At 36.3% G+C, this 27,847-nt stretch overlaps 1 protein-coding gene across 7 annotated transcripts in view; it reads left to right on the plus strand.

Moving 5' to 3' along the window:
- gne (glucosamine (UDP-N-acetyl)-2-epimerase/N-acetylmannosamine kinase) overlaps window positions 1–26,171 on the plus strand; it is a 32,779-nt gene extending 6,608 nt beyond the window's left edge. For 3 of the 7 annotated variants that reach the window (XM_065254399.2, XM_065254400.2, XM_065254394.2), the window contains exons 2-13: window positions 3,057–3,080; window positions 7,257–7,462; window positions 10,455–10,909; window positions 11,006–11,158; window positions 15,894–16,106; window positions 16,636–16,723; window positions 19,440–19,650; window positions 21,395–21,524; window positions 21,681–21,902; window positions 23,903–24,085; window positions 24,644–24,757; window positions 24,971–26,171. In XM_065254399.2, coding sequence (XP_065110471.1) covers window positions 7,296–7,462; window positions 10,455–10,909; window positions 11,006–11,158; window positions 15,894–16,106; window positions 16,636–16,723; window positions 19,440–19,650; window positions 21,395–21,524; window positions 21,681–21,902; window positions 23,903–24,085; window positions 24,644–24,757; window positions 24,971–25,206 — 2,172 coding nt within the window. In that variant the 5' untranslated portion in view covers window positions 3,057–3,080; window positions 7,257–7,295 and the 3' untranslated portion in view covers window positions 25,207–26,171. Of the gene's footprint in view, window positions 1–2,918; window positions 2,936–3,056; window positions 3,081–7,256; window positions 7,463–10,454; window positions 10,910–11,005; window positions 11,159–15,893; window positions 16,107–16,635; window positions 16,724–19,439; window positions 19,651–21,394; window positions 21,525–21,680; window positions 21,903–23,902; window positions 24,086–24,643; window positions 24,758–24,970 lie in introns of those variants that run through there. The other 4 variants (XM_073814394.1, XM_065254396.2, XM_065254395.2 and 1 more) reach the window with 2 other exon arrangements.
- The last annotated feature ends 1,676 nt before the right edge of the window (window positions 26,172–27,847 follow it).

Genomic DNA, 27,847 nt, shown 5'->3' on the forward strand with positions numbered 1-27,847 from the left:
AAAGCTGTTGAGAAAACTTAAATTAGAAATATATTTTTTTGTTTTTAGATCATAATAACAAGTTTACTACAAAGCATGATGGATTTGATAATTAACTACATCTTGGTGAGATTCTTTAAGGTTTTTTTTGTTAAAAATTGATACAGAACAGGATCCCACTATCCACCCTTATTTAGCTGGGATGAAATGCTACACAAAATGTGTCAAGTATAAATATTATAAGTTTGTTTGAAAATGTAATGGCAATACATGTGTAGTAAATCTAATTTAAATCAATGCATGATTACTTCTGTTAATTTATTGACATATTGGTCAGCTTTTTTGGGGAATAAGAGGGTACATGACAAGGTAGTCCTCCTAAGATTGTAAAAAAAAAAAAAAAAAAGAATTAAAACTTACAATTAAAAGTACGTCTTTCGTAAATTATCAACACTCTAGGTATTTTAATGTAGAAATTTGAAAATGGTTTCTGATTTGGGAAACACTGTATGTAAAAGTAAGTAAGATATATAAGATATATATTTGTGTGTGTGTGTGTGTGTGTGTGTGTGTATACATACACATTATATACAGCAGACACCGGTAAAATGTACATAAATATAAAATATTAATTCACATATGTGAGAAATATGTTTTATCTATGTGGTTTATGGCTATATAAATATTTTTCCTAATATATAAATATATTTTTTCTTAAATGCATATGCAATATGCATAATTGTTTCACATGGTTCACACACATATATGATGTAAACAAAAACTTTTCTGGTATAGAAAATTGCCATTAATCGTTATGCATCCCTAGCTGCTAGAAAAATGCTTCTCAGATTTAGATTAAATTGATAAAACATGTTTACCATTATTGTTTTTCCACTGACCCCGGTCAATTTATTTGGGCTTCCAGTAGGCTTGGGGGGTATCCAAATTTTGATACCGTCAATCAAACCTCTTCCCAATTTTACCTCGGTATATTGAATTACAGTGAGTAATTATACAATTATGATGTAAGGCTCAGCATCACCAAACTGTTGGCTTGTGCCTAAACCCTTCAGAAACTAAATCCCAAACACTTATACTGAAACAATGACAAAATAACATGCAACAAATAGCAGTTTATAAAAAGTGCAAATACAACAGTCAAAAAGAATTACATAAACATCCAGAACAGGTTTCGCACAGAGACGCGCACACAAATCAATTAAATTAAATCACACTGCCCAAACAACTTTTAATTAGGGCTGCATGACGATTAATCGTGATTAATCGTTTGCAGAATAAAAGTTTTTGTTTACATCATATATGTGTGTGTACTGTGTATAATAATTATGTATAAATAAATATACACACATGCATGTATAATTGTAAGAAAAAAATATTTATAGATTAAATATTTATATATAATATAAATGATTTATAAATATAAAAATTTATATACACATGTAAATACGCCCTTAAATATCTACATGTATGCGTATTTATTTATGCATAATTATTATACACAGTACACACACATATATGATGTAAACAAAAACTTTTATTCTGCAAACGATTAATCGCGATTAATCGTTATGCAGCCCTACTTTTAATAACAAAGAGCAGCTAATAAAAAAAGTGCAAATAGACCCATTCGCGGTTACTTTTTTGTTGCACTTAGGGATGCTAAACAATTAATCGCGATTAATCGTTAGCAGAATAAAAGTTTTTGTTTACATCACATATGTGTGTAAACTGTGTATAATAAATATGTATGTATATAAATATGAACACATTCATGTATAATTTCAAGAAAAAAATGTATATATTAAGTATTTATATTTATATATAATATAAATTATACATAAATACACAAATGTATGTAAACATTTCTAAAACATATACATGCATGTGTGTACATTTATTTATGCAAAGTTATTATACACAGTTCACAGACATATATGATGTAAACAAAAACTTTTATTCTGCTAACGATTAATCACGATTAATCACGATTAATCGTTAAGCATCCCATTTGCAAATTGCCTCGTCCGTATTTACCGCCTCTCCCTTCTCGTTCGGTCCAAACCCAAAATACTGCCAAACTGCAGAAGTTGTGTACTTTTTCGAGACCATTTCACTCTGACTCGCCATTTCCCCCTTCTCACTTTCTCCTCCACGCGGTAACGTGATGACAACCACGCATACGCATTTTTAGGCATTAAATAAATTATATTTAATATTTGATCCTTATAAGTATGCTATATACGTGCATTGGTTTTTATGACGATATGACGATATTGGAACTGATTCCTTTGCTAGATACCACGGCATACCATATTACCATATTACCGTCCAAGCCTAGCTTCCAGTAAAATACTTTATGTAGTCTAGCAACTTTAGATTTGACATAACCAGATTTTCCAGTCATCTCCAGTTTGTGACAGATGAAGAACACTGACTGCAAGACATTTGAACATATTTGCATTGGAAAAACACACACCCCTCTGAAATATTCCTCTTTGGTTGGAATGAAGTCATTTTTTCGTATAGCTGGCTGCATACTTCTGGCTATGTCTTATTCTGCATAAGTGGTATAATAAATGATGTCACATAAATCTGCTATTCATACATGAGGTCAGAAAATGACTCTCTTACCACAGTTATGATGAGCTCCACCAACATGTTGAGTTATTTTCATGATATAACAACTAGTTAAGGCCGGACATTCTTATTAATGTAATAAAACATTTCTGTGAAAATATTTTTGTAAACCTCTCCCTATGCTGTAATAAAGTAATACATTGTTTTTTTTATTTCTCCTTTCTCCTAACACCATGAGACTTTGACACTCAACCATAGACAAATGCTATTTGCTTTTTGTAGTCAATGATTGTCGAAATACTCCACAAAAGCGAGTGTCCTCGAACTGTCAAAGAGCTTTTCTACATGTGTGTTGGGGGTCAGTAAAAATTAATGTAGTAACTTCTTAGTAAGGTTATCATTTGATCGAATGCATAGTTTTATTGTCTTGTTTAAAGTGACGTAGCTTTGTTTTCCTCCTTATTCTGTTCATGCATCAGAGTGTTCCGATCAAGAATATTCATGTAAGTACAATCCTTTAAATTTGGCAATCTTGGCATGAAGGTCTTGCTCTGATTTTCTACAGTTTTATATTTTTAAATTAAAATCATCTTAAATAATGCTGATGGGTCGGTGCAGAAGTCCAGTCATGATTAAATACACACTTTTATAGTAACATATACGACACAAAATAGCTGTTCAGTTGTGTACATCACGGCATTACACCCATAGAGCTCAACTATTCAAGTTTGTTTAGATCCTGGACTTTATTGTAAGGCTAGCCCTTATTGAATTTGCTTGAATGATGACAAATATCCTTTAAAAAAGCATTAGGAAACTCTGGTGAATGTTATTTTTAAAGGAACAGTATGTAGGATTGTGGCCAAAACTGGTACTGCAATCACATAACTGGTGGCCAATACACAAAATGACAACATAAACATCAGTTGAGGGCTTTTTAAATGACAATATACTGGCCAGACCACTGTTGTCAGTGATATAAGTATTTGAAAAGAAAATGATTTCTTAATGTCTTGTGACATATCAGGGTCATTTTATGATTAATTGATATACATTTCTTACATACTGTTCCTTTAAAGTTCACCTAAAATGTACTCACCGTCTTGTCCTGTTTAAATATTTACGAATTACCAATGTTAACGAACCGCTCCTGTGGATTAACTGGTAAAGCATAGTGTAGGCAGTGCAAAGGTCATGGGTTTGATTCCCAGGGAAACACATACTGATAAAAATCTTGATGAGAATAAATGATAAGTCACTTTTGAAAAATAATCTGCCAAATGTGTAAATGTAAATAATTCATCTGTGGACCAAACATAAGAAAAATTTTTGAACTGTGATTACAGTCCATATTTTTGAGTGAATTGGCCTCTTAACCTGGTCTCTTAAAGTGGGCTCTAATTATATTTAGTACAGCCTTTTATATTTGTATTACTTATCTACACTCACCAAAAGGATTATTAGGAACACCATACTAATACTGTGTTTGACCCCCTTTCACCTTAATTCTACGTGGCATTGATTCAACAAGGTGCTAAAAGCATTCTTTAGAAATGTTGGCCCATATTGATAGGATAGCATCTTGTAGTTGATGGAGATTTGTGGGATGCACATCCAGGGCGACTCATCAGACCAGGCAACATTTTTACAGTCTTCAAATGTCTAATTTTGGTGAACTCGTGCAAATTGTTGCCTCTTTTTCCTATTTATAGTGGATAGGGGTGTAACGATATTACGAACCGAACCGAACGATCGCGATACACCACCCACGATACGAATCGCGAACCTCCCGTGTCGTGTCGCGGTACTCTCACGCCTCCTGCTGCCCATTGTTGAGGTTAATGTCACTTATCTCTGACTAACTAATCTATTTATTAAAAAAATATTAGCATATATTTGATTAAATTTTATTAGTAACGACTAATAAAAGCTTTTTAAATGCTGTTCTAAATAGCATATTCCAAAGTTACTGTTTTCCAAGTGCATGTCATGTCATGTCATGTCACGTGACTTGGGAGTGAGCGCAGGTCACAGGATGGCTGCTCCGCCTGAGATTGCAGATCCCCCGGACACATTTAAGTCTCTTGTGTGGGAACATTTTGGGTTTCCAGTGGAGTACAGCAATGGAATTCGTGTCGTAGACAAAGCACACACAATCTGTCGTAACTGTGTGCGTGTGCTTGCGTTCGCGTGTGTGTGTGCTTGCGTGTCAGATCAGGTTAACCGAAGTGAAATAGAAGAGCGCGAGATCATTCTCCAGAACAAAAGTAAAAATGTAACAAGACGTCGTCTGTCTGAGGTAAAAACAGAGGGTTTACACGTTTGTTGCTATTTTAATCGCAACAGAGATTTGATTTGTTTATTTTTGCCTGTTTAGCACAAGTTCGCGTGTTTAGTTGCCTCCGTAGTCACTGTGAGAAGAAAATCATTAATTCATCTGTTTCATGATGTTAAACATGTAAAGTGATGCATGGTCTCTGTTCATCTGTTCTCTTCTTCACAATTAAATTAAACACATTTTAACTTGAATGCTCGTTTTGTAAGTCCATGATTAAAAATGAACATGTAAACAAAAACTATTATCATTAAAGCATGAAATGACGAATAATAAGTGATGGCAGAATTTTTAAAAGTGAAAGTCTAACGCGACCTCTGGTGTGCGTGTGTGTGTGTGATGATTACCTTGATGAGTTCATTACTGATAATAAACCCACATTATACTCAGATTTACAGATTCATAGTACATTTATTTCATGCATTAGTTGACTTCAACAGTAAAATTTTCAGCATTTTAGCTAAGGAATGATATTCATCACCTGATAAACAGCTAATTACAGTCCTGCATTACTACAGTTAAAGTTTGATTTTAAGTTTGTTTGCCAAAGTTAATAAAGAAAACGTCAAGTTATTTTTGTTGTTGTTATTAAGTTAAGTTAATCTATTGTTCCTTAGCATTGCTGGTAAAATGACAGGAACCCTACATCCACAGCAAACCGAACCGAATCGGACCGAACCGTGGCTCCAAAACCGTAAACCGATCCGAACCGTGCAATAGGTGTATCGTTACACCCCTAGTAGTGGAGATGAGTTGCTGTTGTAGCCAATCCGCTTCAAGGTTGTGCGTGTTGTGGCTTCACAGATGCTTTGCTGCATACCTCGGTTGTAACGAGTGGTTATTTCAGTCAAAGTTGCTCTTCTATCAGCTTGAATCAGTCAGTCCATTCTCCTCTGACTTCTAGCATCAACAAGGCATTTTCCCCCACAGGACTGCCGCATACTGGATGTTTTTCCCTTTTCACACCATTCTTTGTATACCCTAGAAATGGTTATTAGGGATGCTCCGATCGATCGGCCGCCGATCGGTATCGGCCGATAATGGCATTAAATGACTCGATCGGTGCTCGCTAAATCTGCCGATCTCATAAACCGATCTTTCTGTTTACTTTTGTCATCAAAAGGATCCTGAATGCGGTTGCAATTAAAGACATTTTTTACGTAGGCGGTGGCTGAACGCAGTCAAGCAGCTGTGAGGAAAATAAAAGTTTAAACGCTCAAAACGTTAAGACGCATGCAAATAAGAAACTTTTGGCATGAGGATGCAATTGTCCGTGATAGATATGTGTTGTATACGCTGTTTGATGGGGATGTGAAGACGCCTCGCGCTGTTTACCGAAGCGCGTCCTCATACGCATATCTCTGTAAAGGCAAAGAGAGACATACAAATCTGCACGCTGCACATGAGCAACAGGTTGTAAAAATGCTTATGATGCTATGCAGTATTGTTTTATTAATGGCATCTTTTTACCTACCCATATTTATTATCTACAAGATCTTCCAAAGGATGTTATTGCATATTGAAGGCTTATCATCATGATAATTTTTATTGTTTCACATTGTAAATTGACCTGTAATAAGTGACAAAAGAGACAAAAAGCATGTATGTGCCATGCGAATAGACACACACTCAAAGCTGATCAGCTTGCCATATGGGACGTAAATTTAACGGTTTGCTTGAGTAGATTACCTTTAAATGCAAATTACGAATTGCTGTGAAAACGTGCTATTCATCTCAAACACATTTTTGTGAAAGTAAAAAAATTGCATGACACGAAATTAAATCCTGTGAGTAATATAGAGCGAGGAATGCGAAGCTCTGTATTAGGTGTGTATGCAGCATTAGAGGCGGTTCACTTTTCACATCTTTTGCACACGCAAATTGTAAATGCGCCCTGCGACTGCATCGCTCTCTACTTGAGGGCACATGTGATGCAACGCATGCTTTTTTCCCCAGGCGTGTGGTCAGCGCCACAGCAAATATTTTAACTTTTCAGAATGCGCGTCAGGCCGTCAGCACTGCTGGTCATGTGGGGAAAAAAACAATCAGCTTCCTTTTATGTAAACATTGGATTCTTTTGTATTAAATCAAGATGGTGGAACAGCTGATCAAAGGCTAATATTTTGACACAAACACTGCATGGAGACACATTACTGAATCAATGTGAAATACAGCTCAATGTTTCTACTGCAGACGGTATCAGAGCGCAACCATCCAAGCGTATTGGAAAGGAAGAGGAAAAAGGCGTTTTCCGTGCAGTTTTAGACGCGAAATGTGAACCGCCCCTTATGTGATCTCAAACTATTATACACGTGTACTGAGAGTAATTGTGGTCTTTTTATAGGAGCTGTATTATTTGACAACCCAGCAAAAGGAGGTGAAGATGAACCCCCAGGAGAAGGTAAAGCGTCCCCTATGCATTTGCGTGGCAACCTGTAACAGAGCGGACTACTCCAAACTCGCTCCCATCATGTTTGGCATCAAATTGCATCCAGAGCTGTTCGACCTCAAGGTGGTGGTGCTCGGTTCACATCTCATTGACGATTATGGGTAAGAAATTTACTTGGAAATGTACTTGAAATTGACTAACCTCGGATTTCCACCGACTGCGGAGCGGCTGCAGATCAGCTCCGCTGCGTTACGTCTCCGCACTCTGCCGTCCGTCAATACCCACCAGTTCCGTTTTTGTGCAGAGCGGCTGCGTGCTGAAGTGACGAGGACTCATGAGGTCTCGCAAATTCACGTGATGATCGCGCGATACCTAGTTCTGTCTATGCCTATTATGCCGTTGAATTATGACGTTTTTACAAACCAGCCCAGATCACAACACGAGATCTCGCGTAGACAGAGCAGTACATCAAATCCATCCAAAATTCAAAAAATAAGAAGGCTGCTAAAACATTTATATATGATCTATCTTTAATGTATTTATTTGAAACTCCCCCTGGCTCTGTTCCTGTCTATTATTTGTTGTTTTAGTATTAATGACTTTATTTGTGTGTGTTTGTAATGTTTGTATTGCAAAGATTTAATAAAAAAAAAACACGAGTTCTCGTGAATTCAGGTATGATCACGTGATAAAGTCATGGCTCCGCCCTGCGGAGCTGTCCGGCATCCGTCAAAAATAGAAGCTCTGCGTATTTGTGCCGGAGGGCTGCGGATGGCCGCAGCTGTGACGGATTCGGAGCGCTGTCAGTGGAAATACACACATTGACTTGAATGGAAACCGATTGACTCCGCCGCCGTTCCGCAACGGATCCGCAGCCGTTCCGCAGTCGGTGGAAATCCGGGGTTAAGGTTGTGCACAGTGGTTGTATTGGCTATTGTCCAATAGTTTAATAACAGCCGATAGTCATGGCTGATATATCCTGTCAATCAAAAGTTAATATAACCATCAAACTATCTGTATCTGCAGATATAAGTATTGAATAATCGGTTTTTGGTGTAAAAAATTATATTAGGGATGCCACGATAAATGCCGATATACACTAATAATATGCGGCTGATAACTATTCTGTATCGCACAGCCGATATTATGCACAGCTATTTCATGTACTACAGCTTTTGATCAGTAAGTCCTTAGCGATCTGAAATCACTGTTAGTTTGAGTCGTTTATATCATGCATTTGAAAAAGCAACACTCGTCAAACATAATTATTAAACATATTCTTTATCATCATGAAAATTCCTGAAAAGGTTTGAAGAACAGCAATATAAATATATGATTAAGCCATTTCCTAGAGCTGCATGTCATAGCTGCATGTGTAAGGATTCTTGTAATGCATTAAAACAGGACATTTATCATTGCTCACAAAATTTAGAAATCCCTGGTAGCCCTTAGGACAGGCACTCTTCAGTTTTTGGTAGCCCGAAATGAATGCAAGTAGCCAGAATAAAAAAGACATTACTTTTGAAGTAGAATATTGAGACAAAACATCTATCAAAACACAAATAACACGTAAAAAAACAAATTACAATCATGAATACAAATATTTACTTCTAACTGAACTGAAATATCTATAAACTTCAGAACTTCTCCTGAATTTGAAATATTAACTTAAGTCACAGAAAAGAAAATGCCACTCGACGTTGTGCGCATAGCAAAGGGTTTTTCAATCAGTTTTAATCGGAGGCACCTGTGGCGACGCGGTTACTCGTATGGTCCGTACTTTACTTCAGATTTCGGTTTGTTTACAGGTCTGACTAGTTGCTGAAACTGAACTCTTTAACAAATACCTTGTATAAAATAACAAATGTTTTGGTTTCCTAGGTTATCTACGTGTTGTTAATTTTGCTTGTTTTATAAATAAACTACTTTAAAATAACGTTTTGGTTATTTATTCTTAGCGGAGTTTACCGGAAGTTACGTGTTGACCATGAAAGCCGCTTGTTTTTGTTGTTACTGCTAAAACCGCCTATAGGGCCACTGACCACAATGTTTGCTCTGCTGTTCTTGTTGTTGTTTTGTGATGCTGTTGTTTTTTAACAAACAAAACTTGGATTTCCATACAAGCCAACTGTTCCTGCTCATCTCCTCACTGGATATACTCACAATTTAATAGTGCTTCAATGGATCACAAAACTCACAGTTTGGATCATACTGTCGCTTTAAGAGCGACTTCAACACAAAGTCACATATACTGTAGCCTTTTTCCTAATTCTCTTCACTGCAAATGCAATCTATATCACTTTACATTTTTTACGTGAGGATAGTTATGACTGACAGGATGACGTTGGAGGAAATTTCACCAACAGATCCATATCGTCAATGAAAAATCAGCACTGCTTGCTTCTATACAGTTTGCTGCTTTGCGCAATCCTAAAAGGGAAAGTAAAACGCTGGTGGGCATTCAAATGCAACTTAAATACCTGATTCCTAATTTACATACACCATAATTACCCATCCAAATCTGTGAGAGAATGCAAAAGCATTTAAATATATTTTTCTTCACTATAAGTCAAGATAGCTTGACAGGCAGGGCGGAGATGAATTTTGATAGCCTGTTTGCAAAGCACAATAGCCCCGGGACTTTGGGCTAGCGAGTTTTGCGAGCCCTTTAAGGATTTTCTTTACATATGCTTTGAGTTTGCCCAAATTTATTGATCATTTTATCTATACCGGTTATTATTTCTATATTATTCATGCATCATACCATCAAAATTGTGCATATTGCAATATCATGCAACATATGTTAGAAAATCACCAAACAACAAAGTTATTTAACTTTGCCCACAGACCAAGTCATATTTTCTAGTAACAATATATCTTCATTTGGATTCGAGAGCTCTAGGAGATGAATCGGCACTGTAACTGTTACTATGGAAATGTAGGAATGTAACTCTTGTTGTTGGGAATTTGACTCTCTTAGTGTGCTGCGGGTGGTGGTTATAAGCCATTGTTTGTTGATGCTTTAATACCTAATAAGCAGGTGGTTTACACTTGACATTGCCAACCGCTTTAAAGGCAAACACATACAGACTTCTATTCAATGTCACAATAGAAACACAAATATTTATTTTTGTAAATCTCTTTATTTCCCAGAAACACCTTCCGTATGATTCAGCAGGATGATTTTGACATTGGCTCGAAATTGCACACCATCGTCCGTGGTGAGGACGAAGCGGCCATGGTGGAGTCCGTTGGTCTCGCACTCGTAAAGCTCCCTGACGTCCTCCAGCGTCTCGCCCCGGACATTCTTCTTGTTCATGGTGACCGTTTCGACGCCCTTGCCCTGGCCACGGCAGCCGCTTTGATGAACATTCGCATTTTACACCTTGAGGGTGGAGAAGTCAGCGGGACGATCGACGACTCCATTCGGCACGCCATCACCAAACTGGCACACTACCACGCCGTCTGCACGCGATCGGCTGAGAGACACCTTATTTCCATGTGTGAAGATCACTCTCGCATCTTACTGGCTGGCTGCCCGTCGTACGACACGCTGCTGACCGCCCACAAGCGAGACGATTACGCTGATATTATCAAATCTTGGCTTGGTATGTGGGATTTATTTATTACATCTATTAGTAGCATACTTTGTGTGTGATGTGTTACTACAGTATGTGATGCATATATGTTATTGTCGTAAACAGGAGATGGCGTGAAGGAGCAGGACTATATCGTAGCTCTACAGCATCCTGTTACCACAAACATCCAGCACTCCATTAAGATCTACGAGTTAATGCTGGACGCTCTCATCTCCTTCAACAAGAAGACTCTCATACTCTACCCCAATATAGATGCAGGTTAGTTGTTTCTCTTGGGTTCATTTGACTCCATTTATACCTGGTATAAATGTGTAACCGATACGCAAACAACATAGGAAAAGCCGTACATGTATATGGGTGATTCTCACGAAATCCAGACTTAAAAGGTGTCCAGTATCAGTTCATTGAAGACAATTTTTTTGCACATATAAGATTAAGGTCTGAACTTACTATAACCATTATTTTTAGAGGATTTAAAAAATATTTCCTATATAATTATTAAAATTTTTAGATTATCATTATAAAAAATTGTCATTACCGCAACATGATATTACAAAAAATATATGCATTTACAAACTCATGTTTCGGTAATGAGAACTTAAAAGTTGTCTAGGTACTATGACAAACAAAATTTCAACTTTTATCTGGAGAGAAAAAATAAGAACTGCTTACCTGGTAGCCATCTTGAGTGTCACAGTCAATTATGTCCCTTCCAACAAGTTTTTTTTTTTTTTGAAAATGTTAGTTCCTTGAGGGCTTAAACAATTATTAAAAATTGTTGCGGAGGATGAGAAAATTGGTCTTGGACACATTTATATTCCTTATTATTGTCTCTTCATTTACCATTGATCACCAAATACCACATGTTTTTTTTTACAGTAAATGTTTATAGTATAACATGCACTGAAGCTTTTTATTTTTTAGATTTTTTTTATTATAAATATTTCCATGTCAAAGAACCTAAATCCAGTCATGGACACGTTGCGGTAATGAAAATGTCCCCCTTAAATGTGGAAAAAACAACAAAATTGGTTTGTACGATGTCATATGAAATAATGTGCAAAATAGTACATGAAGAGATTTTGTAACTGTATGCTTCTTATTTTGATACTCTTACTTTGCATTTACTTTTTTAATTAGAATGTTTCATGACACAAGTCTAATTTCGCTAGAATCACCCATATACATCTTCACGAACAGCGCTAGGTGCACAGTGGATGATTTTTCCATCTGAGATACATTTTGGGGACTGTGAAAGCAAATAGGTGCCTTCATTTTACCCAACCACCCCCACAAAGAATTTATGGCGTAGTGTGACTAGAAACAATCATATAAAATCAATCCTAAAATGTAAGGTTTCAGCAATTCATGAGTCCATGACAGAGTAAGTAATGCACACAGAATCAGATTATAGTTGAATCTTGACGTCAGTGACTTTATTAGCATTATGCAAAAAACTACAGACAGACAAAAGAGCCATGAATTGTTTTCGATAAATGTTAAAGAAGGACAGATACTACTACTCCATAGTCAAAATAGAGGTGCTTTTACTTTGTTTTGAAATTAAACCGAAGACTGTTTACAGAAACTCAAGGACCCTAAGCATTAGAAGGACACTGGAAGTTTTTAACAGCAAAATTAGGAAGGTCTGGACCGAGTGCCAAGTGACACCTGTTCAGTATTCACCTGCATTGCTCAACCGGCTGAACGGCAGTTAAAGTATGTTAGGTGCACATAGGTCAAGCCATAGCAGAGGTCATTTGCATGCGGGAATCTTAAAGCTACAGAAGTAACATTAGGCTGTTAAATTCAAAGGCTTGAGAAGAGTGATGGGCAGTGGTCATGAAAGCAAAACAAATTGGTAACATTATTTATTATTACACGGCTTTTTGGAATGCTTGATTCTGATTGGCCAGTTGCGACAATTGAAGGTTTGTTTTTCCAGATAATAACTGCTTAAAACTAATAACACATGGTAACCGGAGGCTGCAAATCACAAAATTAAAATATATTTTTAATATATTTTAATATATGACATTATATCTACAAATGATTAAAGAAAATAGTTTATTCTTGACATTTGAAGGTCTTAAAGGAATAGTCATTTTTCTTAAAAGAAAAATCCAGATAATTCACTCACCACCATGTCATCCAAAATGTTGATGTTTTTCTTTGTTCAGTTGAGAAGAAATTATGTTTTTTGAGGAAAATATTGCAGGATTTTTCTCATTTTAATGGACACCATCACTTAACACTTAACTCAACACGTAACAGTTTCTTTTCAGCGGAGTTTCAAAGGACTATAAACGATCCCAAACGAGGCATAAGGGTCTTATCTAGCGAAACGATTTTTCATTTTTGACCAGAAAAATAACAAATATACACTTTTAAACCACAATTTCTTGTCTAGATCCAGTCCTGAAAGCGTCAGCGTGACCTCACGCAATACGTCATGACGTCAAGAGGTCACAGAGGACGAAAGCGAAACTCCGCCCCAGTGTTTACAAGTGTGGAGAAAGAGGACCGTTCCAACGTTGTTGTATGTGGACTGATACTAATTAATGTCTTTGTGTCAGTTTATTGTTTACAATGGTCCGCAAATGTGCGTTTTATATATGTAACACGTGACCTCCCTACGTCATTATGAATTTACGTAAGGTCGCGCTGGACCGGATCTAGACGAGAAGTTGTGCTGTAAAAGTGTATATTTGTTATTTTTTTCTGTTAAAAATGACAATCGTTTTGCTAGATAAGACCCTTATGCCTTGTTTGGGATCGTTAAGAGTCCTTTGAAACTGTTAAGTGTTGAGGTAAGTGTTAAGTGTTGGTGTCTATTAAAGTCCATTAAAATGAGAAAAATCCTACAATGTTTTCCTCAAAAAACATAATTTCTTCTCGACTGAACAAAGAAAGACATCAACATTTTGGATGACATGGTGGTGAGTAAATTATCTGGATTTTTCTTTTAAGAAAATGGACTATTCCTTTAAAATAAAGAGGGTTTTTTCTCGCGGAAGGTCTGCATTCGTTAGAAATGAGCAAATAAAATAAATTTCGTCAAATCAATATTTAATGTTCATTACGTCCCTTGTGAGGTAAATAGCCTTTTAATAAGCGTTATAATGTGCAGGCAGTTGGTTGTTATCGCCAAATAACCCCCTTCGGTGTGATACAAAACCCTTTGTGAATCACACTGTCAGGGCTTTTTTCTGCAATAACAACTGGCTGCCGCTGCATTATCCCTTACAAACAATGTGACCTTTTAACCCTTTAACTGCCACACCAAGAAAAATGAGTTTGAAAAATGTTTTGTTTGCATTATGTCACTAGTTAACACACTCAATATATTTTTTTCAACACATCCCATCATTTAAAAAAAATCGGCCTCTACCAAATTGTTGATATGTCACTTAAAGGATTTCAAACACATGTTATGGAAATTAGAAAATATGAAAACATAATCAAAATAAAATAGTTTTTTATATTAAATCTTCTTAATTTATTGAAGTATAAAATATTTCAGGTTTTCATTTTCACACAGGAAATTAAATGTTTTCATGTTTTTTTAGCAATAAAAATAACTAAAAGTAACAAAAATAAGGACTTTCTGTAGCCTGGTTAGCCAGACCTACATCAAGATGTAAGGTCTGGCAACTCTTCACACAAACGGCTCAATGCAAGGGGCGGGATATAAGGTTGTCCCTCAAAATGCCTCTGCACGCAATAGGATAGCGCTATGACGGATCAGAGCAACGAAGAAGGTGACGTAGTTACCGTAACCAGTCGGCAAAACTCCAAACACATCTTTCTTGCTTAAAAAGGACTTCAGTAGGGTTTATTTGCTCTTCTCTCAAAGAAAAACATAAGTCTAAGTCCTCCAGAGTCGCGGCCAAAGCCGCTTCAAAAGATAGCTGTTCGCCAGCAGCAGCAGCCATTCTCTGTTTTCAAGTAGGAACCATTGCAGCTCTGTCGTCATCATGTTAAGCCCGCCCCACAGACGCTACACACGATGTGATTGGCCTGACCAAATTTTGGTTTTTGGACCGGTTAAGTGTATTGTGAGTGCCTAGACTAAACCCTGGCAGCAAATATATTTTGCGGCCGCTAGGGTGCGTCTAGATTTCTAGGCTAGACTTTCTGCATTTAAAACCTAAAATAAAAGAATGCAAAAGATAGTAATACAATGGCATTTTAGGCTTTTATGATTTAAGAAACACAGTCAAGTATGAATTTTTTCTCTTCTTTTTAGATAAACTAACATTTTTTTGTAAACCAGCAATGTTGTACAGAATAAGCCAACATTAGAAACAATCCTTCAAACAATTTAAAACATAATTTAAGAAGTAATTTCTGATTAATTTATCAGTTATTATGATTTCCATACTTTAATTATATGAATTCATTATATTTATTTAAAAAAAATATCCAGAAGTGGCAAAAAATAAATACTTAGGAAATTATATCAATATATTCAGTTTATATTCATAGTTGTGAATGATCAGAAATGTATATTTAATGGCAAATAGTACATTGTGACTGCAGAAATTGATGATCTGGATACATTACCTTAGCTTTTCTACATTTACCATAAAGTGACAAATCAACCGTTTGGTTGGGCACGTTTTTGAAAAATTATTAAAAACATACGAAAGTTTTTTTTCATGGCACCAAGTAACATAATTTTGTAAAGTTAGGGCTCTTACAGTATAATGTCAAAAATATATGCAAAATTTCAACAAGAAGAGTTTACATGGCAGGAGTGATTTCTTTCCTTCTGACATCCATCTAAGAAGATGTGTTGTGACAAGTGCTGTTGATTGACACTTTGACATCTAGTGAATTTTTTTGGCATAACATAGCACAACCAAATAGTAGAGATGGTTCAATCAGCTTGAGTTAAGTTAGGTACTCCTCTCAATAAAATATAGGGACTCAATATGTGCTCAACCATTTGGTCGAGCAGGCAGTTACTGTATTTGTTTGTCTCATGTAGGGAGTAAAGAGATGGTTCGAGTGATGAGGAGGAAAGGAATCGAGAAGCACCCCAACTTCTGCGCCGTCAAGCACGTTCCCTTTAATCAGTTCATTCAGTTGGTGGCTCACGCCGGCTGTATGATCGGGAATAGCAGCTGTGGCGTTCGGGAGGCTGGAGCATTCGGGACACCTGTTATTAACCTGGGCACTCGCCAGACAGGTCGAGAGACAGGTAAGATAAAATAACAAAACATTTTCTTAATATCTTCCTTAGAAACCTCTTTTGCATAATTGAGCAGGATGAGTTTGACATTTAATGATCTGTTTGTCTTATGAATGTCAGAAAGAAGGAGTGTCTGGAAAAACCAGTTTGAATCCAGTTTCACAATTCATTTTTGAGACGCCATTGTTAAACGTTAAACACCTAGGGGTGGTTTCCCAGACAGCGATCAGCTTAAACCAGGACTAGGCCTTAGTTTAATTAGGAAATATAATTAGTTTTAACAAACATGCCTTGGCTCTTACATTTATTTTAGTCTAGGACTAGTCTAATCCCTGTCCAGGAAACCGCCACTTAAGGTTTAATTGACACTTTTATTGCTGACCTGCATAGTTTAGAAATGTATATTTTTACTGTTAAGAATGTACGTGACATTAATTTGTTCTAACAAAAAAAACTTCTTTGTATGTTAATTTCAGTATTTATGTGTGTGGACTGAGATTTGATAAACCAGTTTAACTAATTCACGTTATTGTAACAGGGGAAAATGTTTTACATGTACGAGACGCAGACACGCATAACAAAATCTTCCACGCCTTGGAGCTACAGTTTGGAAAGCGCTACCCATGGTAATAAACTTTTTTTTTTAAATGGACGGTCACACTACACATTTTATTCCATTGACTTTCTTTCAAGCGCACATGAATGTGTCAGACTGAAGACGTAAGCTTGTGCAAAGATGTTTCACAAGTCTGGTGAACTGTGAACTTTAGATTCGTATCACGTGGAGACACATGACAAGTAGAAAACCGGTTTGTCACGGCACAGCCTTTTTACTGAAAAACAAAGGTGAACGAAGAGCTTCTGAAAAATATTCTCATGCTGAGTATCTAGTGAGACTGTCCCATTAAAACTTGTGTAATTTTATACGTTTACTTTTATTGATCCAAACTCTCATTGTTATTCTCATGCTTTAGAAAGCAAAATGAGAGTTTTTCTTCTTTCTTTTTTGGGACAGTATAAAATGTCTGTAGATAATTACTCAAAATATTCTATATAGTCCTACTTATTTTTTTGTTGAGAATTTAAAATAATTGAGTTAAACGCATTTGTTTGAGACTATGTGTATATTTTGTTGTGAATACATTTAATAAGTGATAATTGTATGTCACCTATAGGGATGCACCAAATGTTCGGCACCCAAAATGTTCTGCCAAAAATAGCAAAAAATCTTATTTTCGGTGTTTGGCCGAACAAATTTGACCAAACAATGAGGTCTTTGATGATGCAATTAAATTAACCAGCACAGAGAGAGAGAATCGCAAATGCAACATACATGTTGGAAAAAGTATTTTTAAGTGTCCGAGAAAGATGCAAAAACAGACAGCACTGCAAGTTTCATTGATCATTTAAAATCAAGACATCCTGAACACCATGCAGCGTATGAGAAAGACACGGGCGGCGGCGATGGGTATTTGTCTGCTGAATGCACAAGCATGGCAAACGAGAGACTTTAGCTTGACGAAGAGCGTCAGCAGTATGTAATAAAAACTTCCTAGAACCAGTAAAGTCCTACAATGACAAACACACTTATAATAAAAGAGAAATAAACCGTTTATTAACAATAAGCTTTTTGTTAATCTCCATCTACTGTCAATCTTACCCCCGGCTCCCTCTCTCCCTTTGCTCGTGCTTGACCGTGCACACAGGCGCGCGTCTGCTGCTCAACATACAGTGCTATACAAGTTTCTTAAAGGGATAGTTCGGCCAAAAATTATATCAAACCCATGATTTACTCACCCCCAAGCTGTCCGAGTTGCATATGTCTATCGTTTTTCAGACAAACACATTTTCGGATATTTTAGAAAATGTTTTAGATCTTTCAGTTGATTAAATGTAATGTTACGGGGTCCACGACCTTCAAATCCAAAAAAGTGCGTCCATCCTTCACAAATTAAATCCAAACGATAATGATGATAAACAAAGGTCTTCTGAGAGTAATCCGCGCGGTGTTGTTGTAGAAAATCCATATTTAAAACTTTATTAACGTAAATAAATACATTCCGGTAGCGCCGCCATCTTAGTCGCGTCCGCATTCAGGAGAGAGTATTAGGGTAGTGTACGCACTTTTCTTAGTGACGTATGACAAATTCGGAGGGCGGGGGCACAGAGCAGCAGCTGAGGAGCCTCCGTAGGCTGCGTAAGCTCTCATCCTGAATGCGGACGCAACTAAGATGGCGGCGCTACCGGAAGGTATTTATTTTCGAAGGTATTTTATGTTACATTTTGCGTGGGAATAGAAGATCAGATTAATATCCGTTTAGCCAAGACTCATTTATGTGGATAAATGTTAATGAAATCTATACTATAAAAAAATTATTGTTAAATACATATAGTAAAAAAAGGACATTTTGAAAATGTAACTTGTGGAACTTGAAAATGAAAATGTTTGGATATTCGGCCTTTCGCTGAGTTTTTCATTTATTCGGCATCGGACAAGAATTTTCCTTTTGGTGTATCCCTAGTCACCTATATATTAGCTATAGTCATCCCACTTTGAATTTCTTGGTAAAAAACACTTATTACCTGACGTGCACCTCGACAAATTTTTAACAGCATGTTAGTTCTACGTGGACCACAAGCGCTGTGATTGGTCCACTAGAACCCCTTCCATCAGGTAAAAAAACTGCATCATAGGTATTTTCGTTTGCGATGAGAACAAAGATGGACCAAGTTGAGAAGTGATTTAACTCGAACTGCAACAAAAGTCGCCTTTTTATTTACTTCCATCACTGCTGGTCATCTCAAAACATACACAACACGTTGCTTCGCTTGTGGGTTAAACTTGCCAAGCTACGTCTTCATTGACGGTCATTGGATACACGCAAGGATACTGCCTACCAGCATGTGTTTGCACGTCGACGCGGACTACGACGCAAAAGTATAAATAAAAACCAGCGTGTAACCTACGCTGTAGGACCTACGCACAACTAAAACGAGTCATTTCTGTATACATGTGGTCAATAAACGTGACCCTGTTCATAAATCCAGACTAAATTCATAATCTAATTATAAAATTATGAGCATCAAAGTTTGATTTCAATCATTGATTTCATTTCACATTGACATAAATCTTTGGTATGGTCTTGCTCTGTCAATATTAAAGATATCAATGTTATATGCTCTTTATGTTATATAAAAAAAAAACTTGTAAATCTCTTGAAAAATGGGTTTTTATAGATATTAATTTAACACTGACATACAGTTTCCAATGACTACATTGAAATTGAATCTTCATTGGATCTCTGATCTATAATGTACACTGTGTGTTTTGTCTTCCCCCAGCTCCAAGATCTACGGTGATGGAAACGCTGTCCAACGTATCTTAAAATTCCTTCAGACTATTAACCTCAACGAGCCTTTACAAAAGAGGTTTTGCTTTCCGCCAGTAAAGGAGTGCATCTCCCAAGACATCGACCACATTCTGGAGACACAGAGTGCCCTTGCTGTTGACCTAGGGGGCACCAACTTGCGAGTGGCCATAATTAGTATGAAGGTACGTCAAGCAGTGCATACCACCATTATAAACCATTAGATTATAGTGCTCATTACGACTGTGTTTGGTTTATGACGGTGTGTGTGTGCGCGCTTGTTAAGTAACATTTTATTCCAGGATATGACGGTCTGTATGTCAATATTTAATTGGAAAAAGAAACAGCGGTAGGTTGGGTAAGTTTGGTTCCGCAATCTGATCCGGCTGAGCGAGTGTATGAAGGCATTTCAAATAATTGCTATGAGACAAACCAGGCTGTCAATTGGTGGAGTTGGTAACACTGTTTGTCTTGGGTTCTTTATCCGACAGGATTAGTTTTACAAAGAGAGGTGGGGTAAATAAATTTTTATCAGAGCTTCTCAGTGAGTTATGTCCTGTCTGAATGCTCCATGTCAGTAATCATTACGGACAATGTCAATAAAGATTGCAGTTACTTTTTTCCTGTAACAAGGACTGGAGAAATTACCCCTGGTAATACTAATCCCGTACGAATAGACCAGCTGTAAATATACAAATAAATTTAGTCACTTCCTGTTATTTTGCACCTTTTTTTAATATAGAAGGGGAAGTGGCGCGCTGCGTTATCGAGTTAACCCCTGTTTTACTGAGATTTCTAATTCTGTGTGAATTGACCATCAATATAACAGACGCCCTGTTGTAAAAATACATTACTCCATCTACCCACATAAAGCAAATCCTTTTCTTAGTTAAGGTAATAACATATTTTAATTTTGAAAATGAGTAGACTATTCCTTTAAAGTATGATAAATGCTTTAAATTGCTTTATCTGTTTAAGAGTGCTTGTGCACCAGGATGATATTTATGTCCTTGAATTTTGGAATATGCCTAAAGTGCTTGGATTTATAGGTTTAGATTTAATACAATGACAAAAGCCGCACCTACAGTCAGGATGATTAAGAGGTACTTACTCATGCCAAATAAATGAATGAACAATCCAACAGCAGTGATATAATAATCTGGAAGGGAGCAGTAATACTTATTATAATACTACGTTCCTGCAGTAAAACTGGAAGAGCAGGTTCCTGGGAAAACGCATACTGATTAAACTTACATCTTGAATACACTGCAATTCACTTTGGATAAAATCATCTGCCAAATGCTTAATGAAATGTTAATATTAATCTGTTGTCAATAGAGTGCCAGAGGGATGACATATTTTTGTAGGCCAACCTGGAAGATAGCGGGACACTGATTCACTCACAAAAAAGCCCGTTCATTAAATGCGTTGAAATATAAAAAGCCACTTTTTGACTTTATCCGTAAAGATTATATTGTTGGACAAAATGTGTTAGTCTCATAAACTTTTGTTAAACACAGAGCTTATTTTTGCGATGATCATGGGGTTTCAAACTGGGGTCTGGGGACTCCCAGGGGTTTCCCAGAAGGTTCCAAGTGGTCTCCAAAAAATGTAAAGGTCCATCTAAAACCTGTACGGGAACCGCCCCCAAGTATAGCCAATTTTTTAAGTTTGCAAACAGTTTGCTGTCTTTATAATATCTAAACAGTTTAAATGTTTCTTTATATGGATATATATTTTAGGAAAGGGATCCCACGCTAAAGGTTCATCTAAATGTGGTGGTCCCTGCCAATAAGAACTCCTGTATTTTGTCAGGAACATGATTTGGCGAACTTAATAAATGGTGAAATAGTTTTATAAAATGTATATTGTTTTCCTTTTGTCTTAAACATGCAAATATGTGTTGCTCATGTATATGCTTGCTTTCAGGGTAAAATAGTCAAGAGGTACGTCCAGTTGAATCCTAAGACGTTCGAGGAGAGGATAGAGCTCATTCTGACCATGTGCAAGCAAGCCATGGCTGACGCCGTTCACCTAAACTGCCGGATCCTTGGAGTCGGTATGTCTGTGGTTGTGCAAACTAATTAAGTACAGAATTAGTTACAAACTTACCAAGCCTCTAGTGTGGACTTTACGTTCTAGTTTAAGCAGGAACTTATGGATGTCTGGTGCAACCCTACCCTGTTTATTTATGGATTTTATTCTCTTGATTTAGGCGTGAGCACGGGAGGCCGTGTCAACCCACAGGAGGGTGTGGTCCTTCACTCTACAAAGCTAATAAATGAGTGGAGTTCGGTGGACATCCGCACGCCGCTCTCCAGCGCCCTCCACCTGCCCGTGTGGGTCGACAATGACGGGAATTGCGCAGCCCTTGCCGAGAGAAAGTTTGGGCACGGGAATGGCGTAGAGAACTTTGTCACCGTCATCACTGGAACCGGTCTGTTCCCTTTTAAAAAGTCCTTTATGGGTGTTACTAGAAAACAATGAGGATTGGGTTGAGATTAGATTTGAGAATAAAGAGGTTATTTGAGAATAAAGAGAGTAACAAACTGATAAAACTGGTTTTTCGGGTGTCTATAACTTGACTCACAAATACCTACCACTTAAGAAATCCATACTACGTGGCTTTTTGTGACCTGAAGGTTTAGAAATGTTTCAAATATGTGATGCAGTCTGTGAAAATCAAGCCATTACAGACAGGGTCACATATGTATTGTTTTTATAAATCTTAAAATATTTTTGTCTTAAACAGTGCCATATATTTTTTACAATTTACATTTACAATTTATGGTTAAGTAAGCTAAATCATTATTTCCACTCTTTTTTTGTTTATTTGCAATTAATATATGTATATTTTTTATTATATTTATTATCAGAAATAAGTCTCAGGGTTTCCATCGAATATTTTTAAAATTCGCAATAAAAGATCCAAATTAGGTGCTTTTCCATCAAGTTCCATTAAATGTGCATTTTGAAGTATCGCATAAGAAATAAGTGATTAGCTTAACTTTAACTTTAGCATTATTTTCTAAATGTCGAAAAAAGACTATTGCGAAATGACGCCGTTTCCATTAACCGATGATATGCAACTAAAATGTAGTTTCTCCTCTTGCGATAAGTCATTCCAAACATCAATTTGACTAATGTTGGTAGGTTTACTAATATCACATCCACGGCACTAGACATTATTTTTAACCGAAGTAGATGTAAGAGGGCAATGATTAATCGCGATTAATCGCATACAAAATAAAAGCGATTTTTTTTTTGGATAATATATCATGTCTAATATATGTGTAATTATTATGTATATATACAATTATTGTATGTATTTAAAAAACATTTACTTGTGTGTGTGTGTATTTATTTAAATATTTATGATATATAAATAAAAGATTATATATAAATAAAAAAAATCCAAAAATGAATATATGTATGTGTGTGTGTGGTTAAATATGCATAATAATTATACACCGTACACACACACATATATTATGCAAAAAAAATCACTTTTATTTTGTATGCAATTAATCGCGATTAATCTTTGCCCAGCACTAAAAAATTTTAATGCCAAGGAAAGCCCCTTATACTTAGGAGCGGCAACGTATCTGTGTTTCTTTGAGGTAATCGTCCATTTTTTAAATCAAAAGAGACATGGGACTGTTATCCAAACATTATTGGCAAGGAGACCCTCTTATACTTGCGAGCAGACACATATTGATGTGATTCTGGGAGGTTTTAGTACATACCTCTTCGTCTTCAAAGAATAATTATGTGACTTACTTGCATCAGGTGACCTGAAAATGCAAATAAACTTTGCAGTTTTGCGAAATACACCTTTTCCGAATTGCCCAAAAATATCACCTTGTGCGATATATGGGAGTTTTAGTGAAATTGTCGTGTTTTCTTTGGCTGTATTTTCAATTTGCACCGTCAATTTGTATAATTTAAAGGGTAAACGCAGCTAGTGAAATGCCAAATTTCGAATAAAAATCCCTTAATTTGCAAAAATACAGTTTTTATGCTCGCTTGAGGTGGTTTCTAACTTATGCGAAAGAGGCAATAACTTGCCTAATCGTAACTAAACGCAGTCCTGTCTCCATTTTCTAGGCATGCCTTGTTTTTTACTGTTGGTTACTATGTTACCAATACCACCGTCATTCACTCAAACAACTTGATGGACACGCACCTAATTTGCATTTGTTTGGTTTTTGTTATTTGCTAATTTGAAAAGATTCACTTCACATTTCAATGGAAACTCATAACACAATGTGTTTCTGTCTAATGAAAAGATTCAACATTCCTTATTAATGCCACATATACAATGTGTAGTGAATGATGTAGAAGTAATTTAAAAGTCTGACGCTAAACATTTTTAAGTTTAACCTTTATTTGGATTAATCCCTATTATATTTTTAAAACTATTATTTTTGCCTCCAGGTATCGGAGGTGGCATTATCCAGCACAATGAACTGATTCACGGCAGCGCGTTTTGCGCAGCGGAACTTGGCCACATTGTGGTCTCTCTGGACGGACCAGAATGCACCTGCGGCAGCCACGGCTGTATAGAAGCCTATGCATCGGGCCATGCCCTGCAAAAAGAGGCAAAGAGATTGCATGACGGTGAGACGGCACAAGCATACTCAGTCAATACAACCTGGCTAAACTGGTTCATATCGCTCTTTGTTGAACGTCATAGTTGAACAAAAACTTAAAGCTCTTGTTTGTTTTTTCCTATATCCACATAGTCTTCGTCATTGTTAACATACCTAACTTATAAAATGGAAACGTGGACTTGCACCAACTTACAATAGTTGCTATTGTAGTCTTTTTCTTACTCAGATTTAAGTACGCACCTTTGTCTATTCAGTATTTTAAATGACAAACACAAACCTGACCCTCGGGGAGTAATCAAACTGCATACTTGTTAGCTTTAAGTTGATCCCTCTATGACACATTAGATGGTAGGTTCCAACCCTGAACCTATCCCATCTTAAATACTTGTAGTTTTATGTATTTTGTTGTGTAACCGCACAGTAAAGGAAAGTAAAACCACTTTGTTCTCAATCAGAATCGTGTCTAATAAATGTCTTATGGCATTAGAGAAGTGTTGCTTAAAACTTACACTTTTTTTTAAATGCATCTATTGTTAACACACATTTCTTGCATGTTTGGTCACAGAGGATCAGCTATTGGTAGATGGAATGACTTTGAACAAAGAACAGGTGGATGCACGTCATCTCATCGATGCAGCCCATTTTGGCAATTCCAAAGCAGAAAGCATACTTCACACGGGTAGGACACACAATCTTCATAAAAAATCTATTTGATCAGCTTTTATGACTAATGTAAAAAGATTTCTTAAAATATATGATCCTCAATAGTTGTATAGCAAACTTTTAAAAAATGTATAAAAAAAATTAACACATACTGGTTAAATGTATAATAATGTTTTATTTGTAAGAAACATTTGATGATGGGTCTTTCTTGTGTTTTTTTTTTTAACAGCTGGTACCGCACTGGGTCTGGGTATTGTGAACATCTTACACATGGTCAATCCGTCCCTGGTGATCCTGTCTGGCATTTTGGCGAAACACTATGAAAATCCAGTTCGACAGGTCATCAGACAGCGCTCCCTCCTCTCGGTACAGGAAACACAGGTTATGGTGTCTGACCTCGAGGATCCGGCTCTGCTAGGGGCTGCAAGCATGGTGTTGGACTACACCACCCGCCGTACTTACTGAGAGGGTTGAAAAACCAAGAACCAATCATGGAGACTTTTGGGACTGTGGGCCAATCACGTGTTGTTATTATTATTCGTTAAGCCTGTGGGGACTTTAAGACTTTGAGGCTTTTGTCTCGGTTCAGATAATGGTCTTCCTGCAGTCCTATGCAGGTGCTATTATATTTGGGATCAAACATTAATGAAAGGTGTGCAATTTTAATGATTAATTTATAAAGAGTTTATGAAGGAATATTGGATGAAGTGTTTGTATTTATACTGGATCGAATGGGTGTTTGATGTTGGGATGATATTCTCTTTGTTTCTGTCTTGTTTATTATGTTCTCTCATAAAAGCAGTCTATATTTTCATCTTTTGCGCCTTATGATGTTGCCAAATATGTCTTTTGTAAGCCCTTGCTTTCAAATTGTTTGCATTGCTGTTCGTTCAGTATGTTTATCTAATTTAATATGTTTGTCTCTCAGAAGCTGTAAAAACAAAACATCCTTTAAAACAATTATCTTGAATGTCTTTATTGCCAGTGAGATTTTTAAACTGGACTGCATACAGGCCCCTAGAGTCCTTCACATCTAATCTATACTTTATGGCGTGGTTTCCCAGACAAGATTAAGCAAGCACTAGACCTTAGTTATATTGGGGTGTTTAAAGGAAAACACCACCGTTTTTTAAATATTTTACTATGTTCTTATCTCAACTTAGACAAAATAATACATGCCTGTCTTTTTTCAATGCGTGCACTTTTAATCTTTGTACAACGCTTTATGAATGTGTAAGCATTTAGCCTAGCCCCATTCATTCCTATGGTTACAAACAGGGATGAATTTGGAAGCCACCAAAAACTCATGTTTTCCCTATTTAAAGACTGTTACACAAGTAAGTATGGTGGCACAAAATAAAACTTTTGTTTGGAGCCATAGGAATGAATGGGGCTAGGCTAAATGTTAACACATTCACGAAGCACTGTACAAAGATTGAAAGTGCACGCAATAAAAAAGATAGGTATGTATTAATACATCTAAGTTAAGGTAAGAACATAGTCAAATATTGAAAAAAGGGTGGTGTTTTCCTTTAAAGGTGCCAAAGAATGCATTGAAATAATGTAATTTGTTCTCTGATATCTACATAGAAGGTATGTGGCCTTATTAAGTGCAAAAATTATCCAGAGACGGTTTTACATGTCCGTTTACAACCCCTGGATTTGTCTTTAGAATGAAATTCTAATTCATAATGAGCCCTGTTCACTTCCATAGTAGCAAAAAGAATACTATGGAAGTAAATTGGGGTTAAATAGTTTTGGGGTTAAAAAACAATACTGTCTTCATCAGGGGTGAAAACAATAGCACTGGTGTATTTTGAGAGATGTCAGTGCAAGATTTTTAAACTAAAACAGACTTGAGCCCTTCCTGGCTGGGAAACCACCCCTATATCAATTATAGTAGATGCACTGTCACTGTAGGATGGTTATATTCATATATATGGTTTTATATATATATATATATATATATATATATATATATAACGTTGTTGTATTACGCAATGCTTTGTGCACTTTTCTATTTATTTTCTTTTCCTTTTTCTATGTGTTTGTTTTTCCTTTTTTTTACCCTTTTCTTTTCCTGCACAGATGATCATTAAATAAACTAATTTGGATACTCTAAACATTAGTTTGTATTAAATAATCATTCTTAAAGGGGACATTTCACAAGACTTTTTTTAAGATGTGAAATAAATCTTTGGTGTCCCCAGAGAACATATGTGAAGTTTTAGCTTAAACACCACAGATAATTTATTATAGCATGTAAAAATGTAGGTAGGTGCAAGCAAAAATGTTTTGTGTGTGTCCTTTAAAATGCAAATGAGTTGTTGAAGTGCAAACATTGATCACAATGATGGTGGTTTGTTGAAATTGAAACTCAAGTCCCGCCCACAAAACCTTGAAGCTTATAATCCCCTATTGTTCTGTCAAGTATTTTCTCTCTCCCTCTTCACTAAATGACAGTGCGGCGATTAAGGGGTGGTATTATCCCCTTCTGACATCACAAGGGGAGCCAAATTTCAATGACCTATTTTTTCACATGCTTGCAGAGAATGGTTTACCAAAACTAAGCTACTGGGTTGATCTTTTTCACATTTTTCAGGTTGATAGAAGCATTGGGGACCCAATTATAGCACTTAAACATGGAAAAGGTCAGATTTTCATGGTATGTCCCCTTAAAGTCTGTATTCATAACATCTGTGAATCTTTGCTTTGGAGATTTTGAGCCATCTAGAGGCAAGTTGTACACACAGCTAGTTGTAGGCATTTAATACAAAGTGATGACAGACACTTTTAAAAGCTTTTTGTTTCACATTATTCATGTTGCAGTTTAAGGTACTTTTTTTCCAAACAAACTCCAATAGATTTTTTTATCCAGAAAAGAGACTTAATGATAAACAACACCATGTCCTGACATACACACGATGCCACAAATAAAACTACAAGATAAAAAACAATATCTGAAAGAATGTTGTGAATTAAAACTTTTACTTTTTTATTATTTATGTATTGTTAAAATTTACTTAGTAAGTAAAGCCTAGTATAAATTATCCTTACAAAACAAGCACGAACTTTTATTGTAAACCGACTTTTATTTTGAAGCGCG

Source organism: Paramisgurnus dabryanus, chromosome 4 (assembly GCF_030506205.2).
Source record: "Paramisgurnus dabryanus chromosome 4, PD_genome_1.1, whole genome shotgun sequence".
NCBI classification, from domain to species: domain Eukaryota; kingdom Metazoa; phylum Chordata; class Actinopteri; order Cypriniformes; family Cobitidae; genus Paramisgurnus; species Paramisgurnus dabryanus.